The following is a 13,589-nucleotide window of genomic DNA, read 5'->3' on the forward strand; positions in this document are numbered from 1 at the left end:
CAAATTAAACGTTGTCAGTGTGTTACTTTTTAACAGCACCCAGGCCCCTGGGACAACAGGAACCTCTAGACCCCACTTCCTGTCTCCCCAGATGGACCCAGTCATGACAGATGGGAAGTAGGAATGTCGTCAGAAATCCTGGTATATCTTCAGTAAGGGCTCATGTGAGGGTCCTGTACTGGATGTAACAGTAGTCAAGAAATTCAGGCTTTCTCACTTCTGCTTCCCTGGAGTGGGACCAGCTTACAGTGCCCAGCCAGCATGTCATTCAGAATATTTTCAAGTCCTAGTCACAGTAATACTTAGAATACTCAGCTGATCAAGGGGGAATCAAAGAAAACAATATCATACAATTTGGGAGTTTCTATTTGGTTCTACCAGTGAGAAAGGAGCACCTCGGCTTAGGGGTCTCAGATTCCCAGTGTCAAACTCACCTCACTGAATGCTGTTTCTAACGGTGTGACAGCACCCTGAAACCCTGGGCACTGCTTGGCTCATACTCAGATGGCACCATGAGCTAGCTACCGTAAACTTCTCACCTTACCCAAGCGCAGTGATTTGCTGGATCTTTCCTGAGCATCTGAGGCCATCTGATGGCAGAGTCAGCAGCAGTGAACCTATCGAGCTCCACTGTGATGTGTGTGACATCCCACCAGGTCACAGGCCTGGATCCTCCCTCAGAACTGGCTCTACATCTGGCAAGAAGCACCTCCCTGCCATTCCTACCTCAAGCACAGGAGCTTTGACAGACCGGTGGAGCCGAAGATTTCACTTGGGAAGAAAGACTTCTGTGGCTTTAAGTGACATTTGGAAATCCTGGCTCAAGTGGGCTAGAACCACAAAGCCTTGTTTTCCCATCCCTGGCATGAAACCAGGCCAGCAGCACTCAAGCATCCAGCGCAGCCAGAATGATTAGCTGCCATCAGAAGCCAACATGGACAGGAGAGAGCAAAGCTGGAGGATGCTTTCTCTGGAAAGAATGTAGCCAGGACACGGAAGCCATGAGAAGAAATTACAGGTTTAGGCTACGACCCACAAATGGAAAGTTAGCATGAACATGTCGCTACCCTCACTGGGCATTCCTCCTACAGCGTGGAATGGTGGGAGCCATTGACTAGGGCCACTCTGGAGAGAAAACAGGCCAAGGCCACAGAGCCGGGAGGCACATAGACATATCTAATTAGTGAGTAAATACAGCTCAACTCCTAACACACCTGTGTTGGCCAAGTGCCAGGAAACATTAACCCCAGTACAAGGGTGCCCAAAAAACGTATACACATTTTAAGTGATGTTATCTATGTATTATCAAAATTGAATTGAATCATGGTAGCAACATGTAGTATGCCATTTGTTCAAAAGACAGCATTCATCAAATGAATGCTAGTGTCACCTTGCGACAGGTCAAAGAAAATGGGGGAAGCACGGTTATCCTTCAAGGAACTCAAGACCGTTTTGTGGTATTTGAAATTTGAGAATGTTGTGGAAGCACAACAACAATGGAGGCATGAGTCTGCAACAGAACCTCAAACACACCTAACAACTGCATGCATTTGTGAGGCATTGGAGACGTATGGTCCTGTGTGTGATATGCACAAAGGAAGATCTGGGAGGTCTCGCACAGCAACAAGCTCTGCAGTTGTTCGCCGTCATCAGAAGTGTCTGGACGCTGATGAGAACCACTTAGAGCACCATTTGTAATTGCAGAGGTCAAACATGACTTGTATTCATCTTTTGTTATCAGTATACATGGAGTATTATACTTCCAATAGTTTTTTCCTTTCTTAAAATCTGTATTCCTTGCTATTAAAGGATTTTTCTTGCCTTTGTTCATAAAAAAAATGTGTGTTCCTTTTTTTGGCACTGTATATAGCGGCTTAAACATGATGGCTTATTTCTGGTTTATCTGACAGTTCTGGGCAAGTGAACAGCTCAGCAAGGCAGCTCTTCGGCCCTCAGTTTTTAGGAACTCCAGGCTGATGCCACTTCCGTCGCCAACACATGATTTCCGGGATCATTCCAGCATCGCTACCATTCCCGTGGAAGCCCACCTCTGTGGAGGCTCACCCGTGGGGACGTTCTGGGAGCTGGACGAAGGCTGCAAGCAGAACACATCACCCCCGCTTGTTTCAGCAAGAACTGGCCGAATGATGGCCCCTGAAGTCAAGGAAGCTGGAAAACATCATTGGATAATTGGCTGTTTTCCCACAACAACACTATGCTATACAAGGGGGAACACGGATTGTGGTAGAGTGTATTCCTAAAATGGAGCCAAAGTCATATTCCAGAAGAATGGTATGATGGTCCAGGCCTGAGCATTGCAGAACTAATAACTTTTTTATCCCAAAACCAAAATTTTGATACATGTCACTAGCAGAGATAATTTTGAATTATCATGATAAACAGGAAAGAAATGACTGTTGTAAAAAGATCACATTATTTTACATCCGTGGCCCCAGATGACCTGCTGGGTCTTTGAGACTAAAAATGATTCATTGGTTGGCCGCAGTGGCTCAAGCTGTAATCCCAGCACTTTGGAAGGCCAAGGTGAGAGAACTACCTGAGCCTGCGTGTTCGAGACCAGCCTGGGCAACATGGTGAGAAATTGTCTCTACAATAAATCAAAAAATTAGCTGGGCGTGGTAGTGCACACCTGTAGTTCCGGCTACTTGGATGGCTGAGGTGGAAGGATCACCTGAGTCCGGCAGGTCAAGGCTGCAGTGGCGGGAGCGTGTCACTGCACTCTAGCCTGAGCAACAGAGTGAGACTCCAACTCAAAAAAAAAAAAGATTCATTATCACATGTTCTCAAGGCCTCTTGGGACTGTGCCACGGGCCTAGGTGACTTACATTTGGCTCAAAATAGACCTTTAAAAAATTAGTTATCTAAACATATGATAATCCAAGAATTAAAACAACAGTCTGTCATAGCTATCTTCCAGGCATAGATAATCTGATAATGAAAGGATGTGTTCTCATTTTACATAATTCAGAAATACTTAAGTTACCTTGTTTGGGTGGAGATAAATGTGACCAATTATGAGCTGGCCCACATAATATTTTAAAGCCAATTTAAATTTTCAGTTTGGGATTGTGTTTGACTACAAATAGCCATAAACAACCAAACAAGCTTACACAAGTTAGAGTTATTTTCTTTTCTCAAGTTCTGAAGTAGGCAGATGCTGGGATTGACTCTATAGCTCAAGAATGTCAACAGTTCTATAATTATCCTGGCCTTCTCTTCATGGTCTGAAAATGACTGCTGCAGCTCCAACTATTACATTCACATTCCAGAAAGGAAATAGGAATTGACAAGGAGAAAGTGTCAGTACGTAGGACAAGAAAGCAAAATTCCCCAGAAATTATCAGCAGACTCCTGTTTCTATCTTAATAGCAAAAAATGCCACATGCTCATTAGTTTCAAGAAAATTATTTCAAGCTAGACATACTGCTGTCCTGAACAAAACCTTGGTTCTGTTTATAAGGACAAAAGAAGCCACTGGAATTCAGCAGTGGGCAGGGTGTGCCTCTCCACTTCAATTCCCACATTTCTCAGTAGCTACCACTGTCAATCTTTTGAGATCTTCTGACCTCTGAAGTATCTGGAGTTTAACTGGAGAGATTCACGGTAGGAAGCATTTAAACAAAGTCTTCGGTTTTTGCTGGTTCAGAAACATTCTTATTCATGCAACCAAAATTAGGTATATTCCAAGGGCCGGGTTAAGCAAACCCTCAGCACACTGACGAACCATGTTGCCAATATATATTAGTCTACAAGGGAGCCAAGTGAGGAAGCCCAGGCGTTTGGGCGGGGCGCCTCCTAGTGGACAAAGCACACGCCAAGGCTGATCAGCTCAGGTTCTTCCCACTCGGCTGCCAGGAGCCCGTTGGCTCTTCCAGACGCAGAGCTAGGCTCCCTAGTTTCCTGGCCCCATTCCTGAGTTTCATAGGTCTCACTCTTGGCTTTTTTTTAGGCTTTTTTCTTTTCTTTTTTTTTTTAAATAGGGACGGGCGTCTCACTGTTGCCCAGGCTGGTCTCAAACTCCTGGACTCAAGCAATCCTCCCTTCTCGGCCTCCCAAAGTGCTGGGGTTACAGGCGCAAGCCACCACACCTGGCCTGGTCCCACACTTCATTAACTCATGATTATTTAGATCAATGCAAGTAGACCCTTTTTTTAGTTCTATTCTCTGTCCTAAGGACAATGTGTGGCCTCCTGAACGGCTTCGCTAGGTCGAGTTCTTCTGTTGTTTACAAACCATCTCTGGAGGCAACAGCCTCCTGGCAGGACGGCCTTGGAGCCCTCACACTGATTAGCACTTCCTGCCTTACAGGAAGCCTTTGGGAATTGACCCGTCCCCCATCATGGGGATGTTCTGACTGGTAAATATGGACCATATTGGTTTTGTCTTTTGTTTCTTTCTTTATTGCAGAGACAAAGTCTCGCCAAGTTGCCCTGGCTGGTCTCGAACCCGCAGGCTCCCAAAGCGCTGGAATTACAGGTTGAGCCACCGAACTCAGCCACGGACCATATTGTTAATGCCTTCTGAAGAGCACTGCAGTTTACCACTTTGTGTTGGAAATCTCTGTGGAGAAATGATGTCAAAATTCGTTTTCATGGAATTTTTTTTTTTAACTCACAGTAATGCTGATTTTAAGCCCAGGAATCTTTGTGAACTCATGAGTCTCCTAACCATGTTCATTGCAAGGGTCGATGCCCCTACTAGACTATAAACTTCGTGAGGGCAGGAACTCTTTTGCCTCGTTACTGCCGGTGTGTCCCCTGTGCCTATCCGTAGCCCAGACTAGCTTCACACACATCGATCTCACACGGATGATGGGAACCCCACACAGTAAAGCAACAGGTGAGCGTTAAGTCATCACAGATCTGTGTCGTTCTCCTCCATATACAAAGTGCTTGTGGCACTAAGAGCTAACAGGCTCTTTCTGTATCACCACAAAGGCTTCCTGAATTGTGAAAATACCATAATCATCATGTGAGCCCACAAGTTATTGGGAATATTTACAAAATAAATATAAGGCACTAAATCTCAGACAAAACACTTTCTCACATATTCCAAAACTTACCAATGAGAATAGGCACAAAATGGACCCAAACAAAATCCCAGCAAAAAACGCTTTATACAGGAAGTTGTGTGACAAAGGTGACACTTCACATCAGTGGAGAAAAGATACATGATTCCATACATGATGTTTGGATAAATAACTATAAAAATCAGAGGATTCACATACAAAAATAAATTCAAAATGGAATAAACATGTACATATTCAGTCCATGAAAGTAATAGAAAAATAAATGGAAAAATACTTTTAATAATGTCGAACACAGAATGGATTTCACCTACTGCCAGGCACCATTTATTGCAGGAGAGAAAAAGAATTTCACAGCAGCTAGGAAATACATTGTGAAAGACCCCAAAACAACTTCCTGAAAAGGGGCCAAATACATTCTCCAAAAGAGGTCCTATCACAATTCACAATCCACACAATAATATAAATATTCTAACAACAGGCAGATATCAAGGTCAACAAACATCCTTAAAAAGATTAATACACCTGAATCTGTAAAAAAGATAAAACAATGTACAGCAAAAGACATGAGAGAGAAACAAAAGATAAACAGAGTAGGTAAAATATTGACAGCACATAGGACTATCATATGTTAAAATCTATAAATCAGAATGAAAAAAATTCAACTGAAAAGCAGGCAAAGGACATGGATAGGCAATGGTCATAAAAAATGCTCTACTTATATTTTTTAAGTGTAATTTTAAACGAGCTATCTTAAATGAAAATTGGTCCTGGGCATGGCCGTATAACACCACCAGGGTGCATCTGCCAACGTCCCTGTTGGCAATCGGCGTGGCAATTCAAGTGGTAGGAAGTGAGCCCACAGAAGTCCCTGCACAAGGGCAAGGTGTTTGTGGCAGCACTGTCATACGTGAAGCTGAAAGCGTCTACATGTCCACGGGTAAGGGCTGCTTGGACTACAGGCCCTCCATGCAGTGGATGCTTCTACGTGGCCACTATTCTAAAGGATGAGGTAGATCAACGCAGACTAACATGCAACGATGTTCCATGTCATCAAGTGACTTAACAGCAGTATGTGTGGAATGATTGCAATATTTTTTAAATGATACTATACATATGTATATGACGGACCCCAAAACACTGAATTTTATTAAAAATTATTCATTTGCAAGTCTAAACTTCAGCCACCTTCAGAGTATCTGTTGGATGCAATGTACCTATCGAGACGACTTTTCCACTGCTCAAAACCATTTTTGAACTCCTCAGTTTTGATGCCTTTTGATGCTTCTGCCATTTTTCACTTCATCTCTTCCACATCAGCAAAACCTTTCCCTTTGAGGACATTTTTCATCCAGGAAAATAAAAAACCATCCCTCAGGACGAGATCGGGTGAATAGGGCGAGTGAGGCATGGATGTCATGCCGTTTTTTGATCAAAAATTGCTGTGCACTAAGCGTGATGTGGGCAGGTGCTTTATCATGGTGGCAGAACCAGTCACCTGTACGTCACAACTCAGGACGTTTCTTCTGCAACCCATGACACAACCTTCTCAAAACTTCCAGACACTTACTAGAACACTTACCTAGCAGGGAAAGCCTATACTGCAAGGGACCCGCCCCCCAAAAGAGAAATCGTTTTTGGGTCCCCGTAATATGTTTATTACATATGTATTATATGTGTGTGTGTATATATGGCCTAGAAGGACACGTTTCCATCTGTCTCTAGGGAGTGAAAATACTGGGCATTCCATGTTTAACCCTGTGTTCTTTACATTTTCTCTAAGCTTGTAATACATCTGCAATCAAAAAAGATTTTCAGGCACTTAAAAAATAACAACTATTTGAAAACAGTGCCCCCTTTATTAGGAGAGCTGTGTTTCCTCCCCAGAGCTCCAAAGGACCTGTCCAAAGTCAAGCAAAACCTAGGTGTGCCTTGCCTGCACCACAAGGGGACAGCGTCTCCCCTCAGTCCTAACTCTTTTTGATTAAAATCCACATGAGCATGACTTCACATAATGAGGGTCGCTGTCTACCGCCAGGAACACTCCAGACAGCTTGTAAATATGTCATGTAAACTCCCAGAAGCAACTCCCTGAAATGGGTGGAACACATTCTCAAAAAAGTGATCCTATCACAATTCACAAGCCACACAAAAATATAAGTATTCTCACATGTGACACCTGAACACTCACACAGGCCCCACCAACAAGGGTCACACGTCAGTGCCACACTGTCATCACTGGCCTCTGAGGAAAAAGGGGACAGTCTAGCCAGCAAGTCCCCACTATTCACACAAGGTGAGGTGGTCAGCTGGTTCTAGAGCCCTGTGGCAATCCATTGGCCCTGGTGGCCCGGGAGTCACGGCACCTTCTTCATTCACTTCCAAGAAAGCACTGGTCTCTCTGGAAGAAGCGGATTTCTTGTGGCAGCCTTCTGCACAAGCTGGGTTCTTTGTTCTGTGTTTGTTCTTCAATCTCCTCTTGTATGTCTGGTATGCTAGGTGTTAAAACATACAAGTATGAAAAACCACTTTGGCAAAAGTATAATTTGGTGACACTGCATGCTTGTCACTACATGGGGGACTCCTTGCTTGACATATATGTATAAACATACAGAGAAAAAGGAGCGAAAAGAGAGGAAGCTATGAACAAATGTTTTAGTGGCTGAGTTTCGGGTTCACACCTGTAATCCCAGCACTCTGGGAGGCTGAGGAGAGAGGATAGCTTGAACCCAGAAGTTCAAGACCCTCCTGAGCAACATAGCAAGACCTCATCTCTACAAAAAATAAAAAAAATCTAACTGGGCATGGTGGCATGCGCCTGTAGTCTCAGCTACTCAGGAGGCTGAGGCAGAAGGGTCACCTGAGCCCAGGAGGTTGAGGCTGCAGTGAACCATGACTATGCCACTGTACTCCAACCTGGGCGACAGAGGAAGACTCTGACTTAAAAAGAAAAAAAGAGTTGGTATATCAGAGTGGCTTTTTCTGTCTGGATTGAGATTCATTCATCAGGTTGCTCACTCACCCACCCAGTCAGTCAGTCACTCAGCAAGTCCTGGGGTGCTCCCTATGAGTCAGGCTCTCTGGGTGCTGGGATGGAGCTAGGGTGGGCCGACGTGATGCTTCCCACAGTGCCCCCATGAGAAGGGATTAAAACATAGACGGAAGGCCAAGAGGTCTACTCTGACAGGATGTCACTTATCATGTGAAAATTAAACCCCAAGCATTCTTTATCTTGTGATATTGATGATTAACTTATAATCTGCATATAATAATCAGCTATCAGTGTCTAATCAGTTATATCAGGAATCACGGGGCCTTACTTAGTGCCTGATCCCTGATGACAGTAAAAATGGCCCAAGATTAAAACGTATGTGTATGTATACATATATATTTTTTAGTTTGCCTTCAATGAACTATATAATGATAGACACCAAAATAATGTCTATTTGGTTGTATAGATATGTAAATACACACATACACACATATACATATACTCGTATGGTATCAACATCATATTTCATACTTGAAAAATATTTGAGGCTGGGTGCAGTGGCTCATGCCTGCAATCCCAGCACTCTGGGAGGCAAAGGCGAGAGAACTGCCTGAGCCTACAGGTTAGAGACCAGCATGGGCAACAGGGTAAGATCACATCTCTACAAAAAATTAGGTGTGGTGGCACATGCCTGTAGTTCCAACTACTTGGGTGGCTGAGGTGAAAGAATTGCTTGAGCCCAGCAGAGCAGTATACAACATTGTATTTCATATTGGAAAATATTTTGGGACAGGCATGGTGGCTCATATCTGTAATCTCAGCACTATGGGAGGCCGAGGTGGGAAAATTGCTTGAGCCCAGGAGTTCAAGATCATCTAGGCAGTATAGCAGGAATTTGTCTTAAAAAAAAAAAAAAAAAAAATTAGCCGTGTGGTTGCATGCACCTATAGTCCCAGCTACTGAGCAACTGAAGTTGGAGGACTGCCTGAGCCCAGTGAGCCATGATCATGCCATTGCACTCCAGCTTCAGCAACAGAGTGAGACCCTGACTCAAAACAAAACAAAACAAAAAAATCACATTCAACACAAGTGTTAGTCATAGAAACACTGAAATAACTTGACATTTGGGAGACCTCTGGCTTTTAATGAGACATAACCGATAAAGACTTAAGTTCGACAAATGTCATTTTTGAAATAAACAGTTGTTCGTGGAGACCTTGTCTTAACAAATCTTGAAATCTAAGTTCCAGTAGTGTATTGGCTTTTGTGAAGAATAGTTGTACATAATCATAACCTCACTTGCAGATGGTTTTTTATAATTTTCTGTGAAACTCACACTTGCATCAAACTCTCCTGCTTATGCACTTTATTGTCCCCAGAAATGTCAGGCTAAAAATTTATCACAGGGGCAGCATATGCAAGTTTAGACTGAAAAACAGTAGCTAGAGTGACCAATTTTCAAAGTCTAACTGATGGGAGTTCACCTACCTGCAACAATGAGAAATCCATCCAGCAGTTGGAAGAGTCCATAGGCCAATGGAAAACTAAACATCTGGACTAAGTGCTCAGCAGTGAAAGATAACTGGAGCATGGTGATGCACATCTGAATGTTCTGAGCTCCAGTTTCTAAGGAAATCGTCCTGCATCTATCAATGAAAAAAAATGTTCAAGAGCTATGTCCTAGCATCATGAACTACTCTTAAATTTTCTCACATGTATAACAACAAACATAAGCTATTAGCTCAGGTCACTACACATGTTTATTCACCAATAGTTATTTGCTGAGTGCCTGCTCTGTAGGAGGTCTTCTGAGAGGCACTGGGGACTTTGCAAACCCTGCCCCAGAAATCTGGGTGGAGAGACAAGATACACACAAAGGACAGGTGCAGTAACAGCACAAGACAAAGTATGATTCGGGGCTGGGGAGATGCTATAGAAATTCAGAAAAGTGGTAGAAGTGGTTAGAGAAGGATTCACAGAGGTGGAGTGTGATTAAAGGATAGAAAGTGGAAAAGGCATTTAACGTGGGGGAAAAATTGACAGAAACTAAAGTTCCAGGGACATGTGCGAGTGTGAGCTATCCAGTAGGCATTGTACACACTGTAAGAAAATCTACATGGAGTGGAGGATTGGAGGAGATAAGAGTGGAAAGCTGGGTTAGAGGTGTGAGACAGTATAAACTAAACACTTGAAAAACACAAAAACCAGGTGTCTCAAATGGCTGTCTTTGGTGAAAAAGTTTAGTAATATTTTTACTATTTTCTACTTTTCTGTATATTATTGGTTTCCTGATTTCAGAAAATGAAACAAACCTCACTTGAAAAAGACCAAGGCAGGAGGAGAGGGAAGGCATGGGCAGGACCTTGGGAGCTGGGTTGTCTCATCCATCTCCAATTTATCAAGGTACTCTGCAGGACTTTATGTGTTCTTAGAAGTGAAGAGAATGAAAAGGTATTTCAGAAGATAAGCCAGCATCTATGTGCAAGCTGGATTGGAAGTGGAGGTAACAAGGGTGTGTCATGTGGTAGTAGAAATACTGTCAATGGTACGGGACAAGTTCTGTGTTCCTATTTTAATGCTTCTCACCCTATTGATCGCTACACTCAAACTCCTCTCACTTCTTTCAGACCCTTGCCAATAACTTGACATGATTAAACTACAGAGCTGGAACTCATGTTAGGGCCACTCACAAGGCAAATACAATATCTCCATGCCGATCTTTGTCAGACCATCAGATACCAAAAAGACGAGTTTACTTACTACATCTTGCCGTAGGAGTACTTTCTCTCCTGATCAAATCATATTTCAACTGCTTAACAGTCTGTGTTCCTAATTGTTGATGTTGGAAACAAACCAGGTTCAAATCCTAACTCCACCATTGTCTAGCTCTATGAACTTGGTCAAGTCACTTAACTTCTCTGAAGGGTTTGCTCCTCAGTAGAATGAGAGTAAAGATGGTATCTACCTCTCAGGGTTGTAGTAAGGAGTTAATAAGACTGACTAAATGGAGCTAAATCCAGTGCTTGGTTCCCAAGTGGAATGACATAAAGCCAATTAAAAATTTCTCGATCTTCACCTTTGCAATTCAACCGCACAGTTTACTTTTCTTTAGTAATTATTTTCTGATTTTAAAAGCAGTACCTACTTATTGGAAAAACCTCAAATATACATAAAGGAAATCTAAAGAACTAAAATTACCCATAATCTCAGGACTCAAAATTAAACACTGTTACATTATGGTGCATTTTTCAATGCATAGAATTCTTTCTGCATTCTTCTACAACGCAGGAATCGAAATACATATCATCTTCTATTCTTCTTTAATTTTTTATCTTGAGTATTTTCCAAAATCAATAAAATTGCATCATATTCCTCACACGGATACATCATGAATTAAATATCTCCCTATTGTTAGATATTTAAATATTTCTATTTTTATTTTATACATAACACTGCAATTAACATCTGAGCACATCAATATTCATGTGCATATCTAACAGTGCTGCATCAGGGCAGATTTTTAAAATTAAAATTACTGAGTTAACAACTATAAATATTTATAAAGCTATTGATATGACACTAAATTGCCTTCCTGAGAGTTTATACCATTTTATAGCTCCTCCATCATTGTATGATAAAGCTCATCTCATTACAAGCATACCAAAATGGAGTCTTATCACTTTTAATATTTCACAGTATTTAAAAATGACATGTCCCAATTTTTAATGATAATATTTAGGACAAAATTCCTATCTTATTTCTCAAGTTGATCTCCTTTCTCTTCTTGCCTCTAATAATTACCAATTTTTAAAAATTTGGCACACACGGCTCTGCAGACGCCACCGTCTTGAACCTTTTCCCATCAGCCATGGTCAATCCCACCGTGTTCTTAGACATCGCCGACAACGGCGAGCCCTTGGGCTACATCTCCTTCGAGTTGTTTGCAGACAAAGTTCCAAAGAGAGCAGAAAACTTTCGTGCTCTGAGCACTAGAGAGAAAGGATTCGGTTATAAGGGTTCCTGCTTTCACAGAATTATTCCAGGGTTTATGTGCCAGGGTGGTGACTTTACACGCCATAATGGCACTGGCGGCAAGTCCATCTATGAGGAGAAATTTGATGATGAGAACTTCATCTTGAAGCATACAGGTCCCGGCATCTTGTCCATGGCAAATGCTGGACCCAACACAAACGGTTCCCAGTTTTTCATCTGCACTACTAAGACCGAATGGTTGGATGGCAAGCAAGTGGTTTTTGGCAAGGTGAAAGAGGGCATGAATGTTGTGCAAGCCTTGGAGGGCTTTGGGTCCAAGAACGGCAAGACCAGCAAGAAGATCACCATTGCTGACTGTGGACAACTCTAATACATTTGACTGTTTTATCTTAAACTACCATATCATTCCTTCTGTAGCTCAGGAGAGCACCCCCTCCATCCCATTTGCTCGCAGTATCCCTATAATCTTTGTGCTCTTGCTACAATTCTTTGGGTTCCATATTTTCCTTATTTCCTTCCACATCTAGTTGGATTGCAGAGAAATAAAAACTAAATAACAAAAAAAAAAAAAATTGGCACACACAATGGATAAGGATTTAATCTCTTGAAACTTGCCCCTGCCCTATGTTTAAGGAAACAATCCCATTACTCCTAAGAAGAGAAACGCATCCATATCTTAACAAGTGGTATTAACACACCAGTCGTAATTTCACAGATTACAGCTTCCCATCAATTTGGCCTTTGCTTTAGTTTACATAAAGAATTCCCATGATCTTTCCACCCTCTTTGTGCTTAGCTGTCCTGTTCCACCTGCCATGGAAGTCAAAACTCTTCATGTCTCCTGACACAGCCAGGCAGCAACGCCTTCCAGGGCAGTGTGTTTAATTTACCTTCCTCAAAAAGGTTTATAGCTACTTTTACTGTACCTTTGCCAAGACTGCTGGGTGAAAAGTGCCAGCAGAAAGCCCGTGACATGGCCGATCAAAGGAAAGACAAAACTGATGGTCAGAAGGGTGATGTCGGCATTCCAAGATTCTTTCGCCAGTACCACACCAGCAACTGCGACCACCAGAAGGAGCACCCCACCAACAATGGCCCCGATCTGAAGCAAACCAATAAAATAAGTACATGTAAGTATCAGGGAGTTTTGCTGTACGATGCAAAGCCCATCAGGGCTCTAAAAGGCTTGGACCTTAGACATTCTAGAACAAAAGAGGGGACACTTAGGAATGAGAGAATCTGATTTCATTTTGTAGAGGGGAAGCCTGAGTTGTAGAGTGGTCAAATAACTTGGCTACACTAGAAAGTGGTAGGGTTTGGCCGGGCTCAGTGGCTCAGCCTGTAATCCCAGCACTTTGGGAGGCCGAGGCAAGTGGATTGCCTGAGTCCACAGGTTTGAGACTAGCCCGGGCAACGTGGCGAAACCTCATCTCTACAATACATCAAAAATTAACCAGGCGTGGTAACGCGCGCCTGTAGTTCCGGGTACTTGGAAGGCTGAGGCGGAAGGATTGCCAGAGCCCAGCAGGTCAAGGCTGTGGTGGCTGTGAGCATGCC

At 42.7% G+C, this 13,589-nt stretch overlaps 2 protein-coding genes across 2 annotated transcripts in view; one reads left to right on the top strand and one right to left on the bottom strand.

Moving 5' to 3' along the window:
* Positions 1 to 6,395: 6,395 nt before the first annotated feature.
* The window catches only part of SLC10A6 (solute carrier family 10 member 6), a 29,408-nt gene continuing 22,214 nt past the window's right edge, over positions 6,396 to 13,589 (bottom strand). The window contains exons 4-6 of the mRNA XM_008058365.2: positions 12,959 to 13,134; positions 9,528 to 9,685; positions 6,396 to 7,542 (exon numbers count right to left, since the gene is read on the bottom strand). Of these exons, the coding sequence (XP_008056556.1) occupies positions 7,331 to 7,542; positions 9,528 to 9,685; positions 12,959 to 13,134 (546 nt within the window). The 3' untranslated portion in view covers positions 6,396 to 7,330. The remainder of the gene's footprint in view (positions 7,543 to 9,527; positions 9,686 to 12,958; positions 13,135 to 13,589) is intronic.
* LOC110595666 (peptidyl-prolyl cis-trans isomerase A-like) lies at positions 11,908 to 12,402 on the top strand. Its single transcript, XM_021712486.1, has one exon. It carries the CDS (start codon positions 11,908 to 11,910, stop codon positions 12,400 to 12,402), a length of 495 nt encoding a protein of 164 aa, XP_021568161.1.

This window comes from Carlito syrichta, unplaced genomic scaffold (genome assembly GCF_000164805.1).
Source record: "Carlito syrichta isolate Samal-C Ts95f unplaced genomic scaffold, Tarsius_syrichta-2.0.1 Scaffold303314, whole genome shotgun sequence".
NCBI lineage: Eukaryota > Metazoa > Chordata > Mammalia > Primates > Tarsiidae > Carlito > Carlito syrichta.